General features: G+C 52.2%; 1 protein-coding gene across 4 annotated transcripts in view; it reads right to left on the reverse strand.

The window, feature by feature from the left end:
• Positions 1-3,750, reverse strand: part of LOC116844593 (homeobox protein homothorax) — a 550,706-nt gene that overhangs the window by 450,899 nt on the left and 96,057 nt on the right. For all 4 annotated transcript variants that reach the window (XM_032816349.1, XM_032816350.1, XM_032816348.1 and 1 more), the window contains exon 5: positions 643-693. In XM_032816349.1, coding sequence (XP_032672240.1) covers positions 643-693 — 51 coding nt within the window. The remainder of the gene's footprint in view (positions 1-642; positions 694-3,750) is intronic.

Here is a 3,750-nt window from a genome sequence, read left to right on the forward strand (position 1 = left end):
CCCCGACGAGAGTGCGCCGTAGATGTCGAGCGGTGGCCGAGCTTTCACCGCAATTACGGAAAATTGCCCCCGCACTCATAACAGTCGTTTTTTAGGTGTTAAAGGCGACTTATCGGCAACGAGCGCAGCAGTAATCTCTTACAATGAGGCCGATCGCGAGAATTTCCAGTCGACCAGCGTGTACACGCTACTGCTGCGCTCTCCGGCTAGTAGAAAACCGCTTCTTGCGTCACATGGCGATTTTCACGCGGCGGCCTTTCCTCCGCGTTGTTTTTAGGCAGAAGGAAAAATTACAGACACGCGAGAGAGTAGCGACACTCCCGCGCGCTATCTTCAATTTCCAGGCGAACATGAAACGAAAACATCACTGTGGCGGACTGGTAAGAGTGGAAATCGTGACATCGCGGAGAAAAAATACTGGAATTCAACACGAGTGTAACATACACTGAGAAAGGGGGGGTCTTACAGAGGCGACCGTAAAAATATGAAACTAAAGTGACAATATTTCCGCAGTATTTCCGGAACAAACAGAATGCGTGGAAAAGCCTGGTCTTTGGAATTTCGCAAATAGGCGATCCCAACGGTGGATCGACGGTGGTAACGTTATGAGCCTCGTAACGTGGAAGCGTAGGATACACTCACCTTTTCGAGCTCGAGGAGGTGAAACCGGAGGACCTGAATCGCCTGAACCATCTGAAACAAGAAAAAAGAATTGAATAAAATGCATTCGACGGACGCGAAGGCTGAAAAAAGGCATCGGATGGTAGAAGCTGGTTCGGGCAGCGGAGGAGGTGGCGAAGGAAGGGCGGGGATCGCGGATGAAGAGGGAGGAGAGGGTAGAAGGAACATGAGGCGGACATGATTTAACCACGCGCCGCTGCTGCATCGTCTCGACAACTCTCGGCGCGGCTCGGCAACGGATCGTCGACAGTCACGGTTATCCGCTCGCGGATTCGGCGCCTTTTTATTGCCCGCGCGCTTCCCCATTTATCCCTTCCGGCAAATATCGCCGCCGAACGGCGATGGAGTGGCGCGACGGTTATTAACGGGAATTCATTATTATTGCATCTGCTAAATTCCGCTAATTGCGTATCTGAACTCGATCGCGCGGAATTCTCGCGGCGCACACAAACGACGACGACGACGACGACGACGACGACGACGACGACTACTCGATATCGCAGGTGAACGACCACGAAGAGAGACGTGGTGGAGAAACACATAGAGAAGGACAAGTTCGCATTAGTCGCTGTCATCGTCGTTGTCTTCGTTGATCGTCTTCTATACATCGATCGTGAGAGGAAGAAAGAGGGAGAGACGAAAAATCGTGGAGAACGCATGTAACCACTTACTTCGCCTTTCTTCTCTCCCGCGGGGGAGAATTTACCGCGACGCGCGTTCGATCGCGCGGACACGTGCAACGAACGTACAGACGCTCGAATAAACGCCGAGATGAAAGAAAGGCAGAGAAAAAAGGGAGAGAAAAAACGCTCAAGCGTCTCGATTGCGATAAGACTTTCGTCGGCTCGATAAGCAAGTCGGCTGCACTACTCGTTGCTGCCCGCGGCGCCACGTTGTGGGGCGACGATAGTTGTTTTTCGAGATGCGTCCGTGCGCTCGCGGTATCGAAGACGCGTCGCCGTCGTCGTCGTCCTTCTCCTCCTCGCTGGGACCATCGGTATAATTTTCCGATACCGCCATTAACGTTTAAGGCCACCCGAGGCCCTTCGTCGCAATCTCACCGCGAGGAGGAGGCCGTACGTTGCGGCGACGTTGTCCCCCGCCCTCGGGAGCGGCAAAAGCGGCGATTCAATTAGGCAAAGCGGCAATCTTAATTGTTAATTAACATTATATTTATGCAATTATGGCCCATTATGATTCTGCGCGGCCGATAACGAAGCGGCCGCGATGAGTGCTCCCTAAGATAGTGGACTCCTCTCTTTCTCTCTCTTTCTGTCGGAAGACTGCTGCTGTGCTTACTTGCTCCTGCCTCTCGCCTCGTAGCCGTCGTCGTGGTCCTTTCGCCACGGTGGGATACGCTCTCTTCGAAGCGAGAGGCAGGTATAACGCCCCGGCTTGTAGCCCGTCGGAGCACGAGCGACGAGCGAACGAGATATCACCTGGCCGAGGTGTATTTCGGTGAACGTATATATGCGCGCTGGATGGAACGCATTTACATTCCGAGCGAAATAAAATCGAAGACCACGGTCGCGCGGACCGATGCGAGGTCGTTCTCTCTTTTTTCTATCTTTCTCTCTCTCTCTCTCTCTCTATCTCTCTCAGCATGATCCGTCGTAAAATTACTAATTAAATGGAACTGTATATATATACATCTCCCTCTGCATGGGTGGACGGGGTGTCAGAGATATATGAGATATAAAGATCGAGAATAATGCCGGCAATACGCGAATATACAAGCGCGAGAATTTAACGTACGAGTGCTTGACTACGTTGCTGGATAATATCGAGAGTGAAGCACGGCGACAAACAACGCATAACGCAACCGATATCGAAAACAGTTTTGGCACACAGCGATATGTTACGATGAGGTGTCGTTCAATATGTTCAAATATCACAAGCACCCCCCACGGGCTCGGAAGTCGACTCGATGTGGCGGCCGGCACCGAAAATCACTTCGCGCAGACACGAGCGCGAAGAATCGAAATCGCCATTAGAACGAAACAATCGTTCGCATTGTGGAGGGAACCGTCGGCGTCGAAGAGGAATATGTATCGGGTCTTCGACACTTCAGGGCCCCTCCTCGTCGGCGAGCGAACAGCGAGGAAGAAGAGGGGGAGCAGATAAGAAGAGGAACAAGAACGCGATGGGGCAAGGAGAGAGAAAGAGAGATCGAGCGAGAAACGGAGAGAGAGAAAAAAGAGAGAGAAAGAGAGAGACCGAATGGGGGAGAAAAAGCGAAGATGGTATCGGTCCAGTAACGAACACACAACACAGAACACCCGGGTGCTCCCTCGCGAGATGGTGCGAGGAGACGATTCGCCACGACGTGTTTCGCGTCTCTCCTCCTCCCCTTTCACCTCCCTCCCCTTCTCCTTCTCCTCGACGTACACACAATGTGTTCTCTATATCCGACGGTTTTGTTGCTCCCCCGACCAATAACGACGTAGTTACCACGACCACGCAGCGCGAACTCTCGCGCATACCCGACGTTAATCGAGCCCTGTCGCGAGGGCGGCGAATCCCGGGAGGTCTCTCGTGTGCGTAGTACAAATATGTGCGAAAACAATCATAGAAATTATCTTCTTTTCTTTTCTTTCTTAGAAGAAGCAATGGTTACGTGAGTCTTTCGTTGAGAATTAAAAGTGCGTCGACAATTTGCTCTCGCGAGGAATACACCCGGTCGACCTCTCCCGGCGGCCCTTTGATTCCAATAATTATGCCCGAGACTTGTAATTCAAGCGAGGTACGCACAATGTCTCCACTATCCTGTCTCTCTCTTCTCCCCTCTAACTCTTTCTCGTGCAGTATCTAAGCGTCACACAACACCGTCGTACTCTCAACACAACATCGCGTTTGTCTGTATCTCTAAGTACCGCCGACGAGACTCTCCTCGGGATGTCTAGCCCGGACTACGTCTCACGTCACTCACTCGTTCGTTCGCTCACTCGCTCACGCATCTTCTCGCCGGCTTTCCTTCCTCCTCTTCTTCTCTCGCTTACTCTCTCCCCCCCTGTCTCTCTCTCTCTCTCTCTCTCTCTCTCTCTCTCTCTCTCTCTCTCTCTCTCTCTC

The sequence above is a fragment of the Odontomachus brunneus genome, unplaced genomic scaffold, assembly GCF_010583005.1.
Source record: "Odontomachus brunneus isolate Ranch 3 - 2012 unplaced genomic scaffold, Obru_v1 Obru_scaffold_043, whole genome shotgun sequence".
NCBI lineage: Eukaryota > Metazoa > Arthropoda > Insecta > Hymenoptera > Formicidae > Odontomachus > Odontomachus brunneus.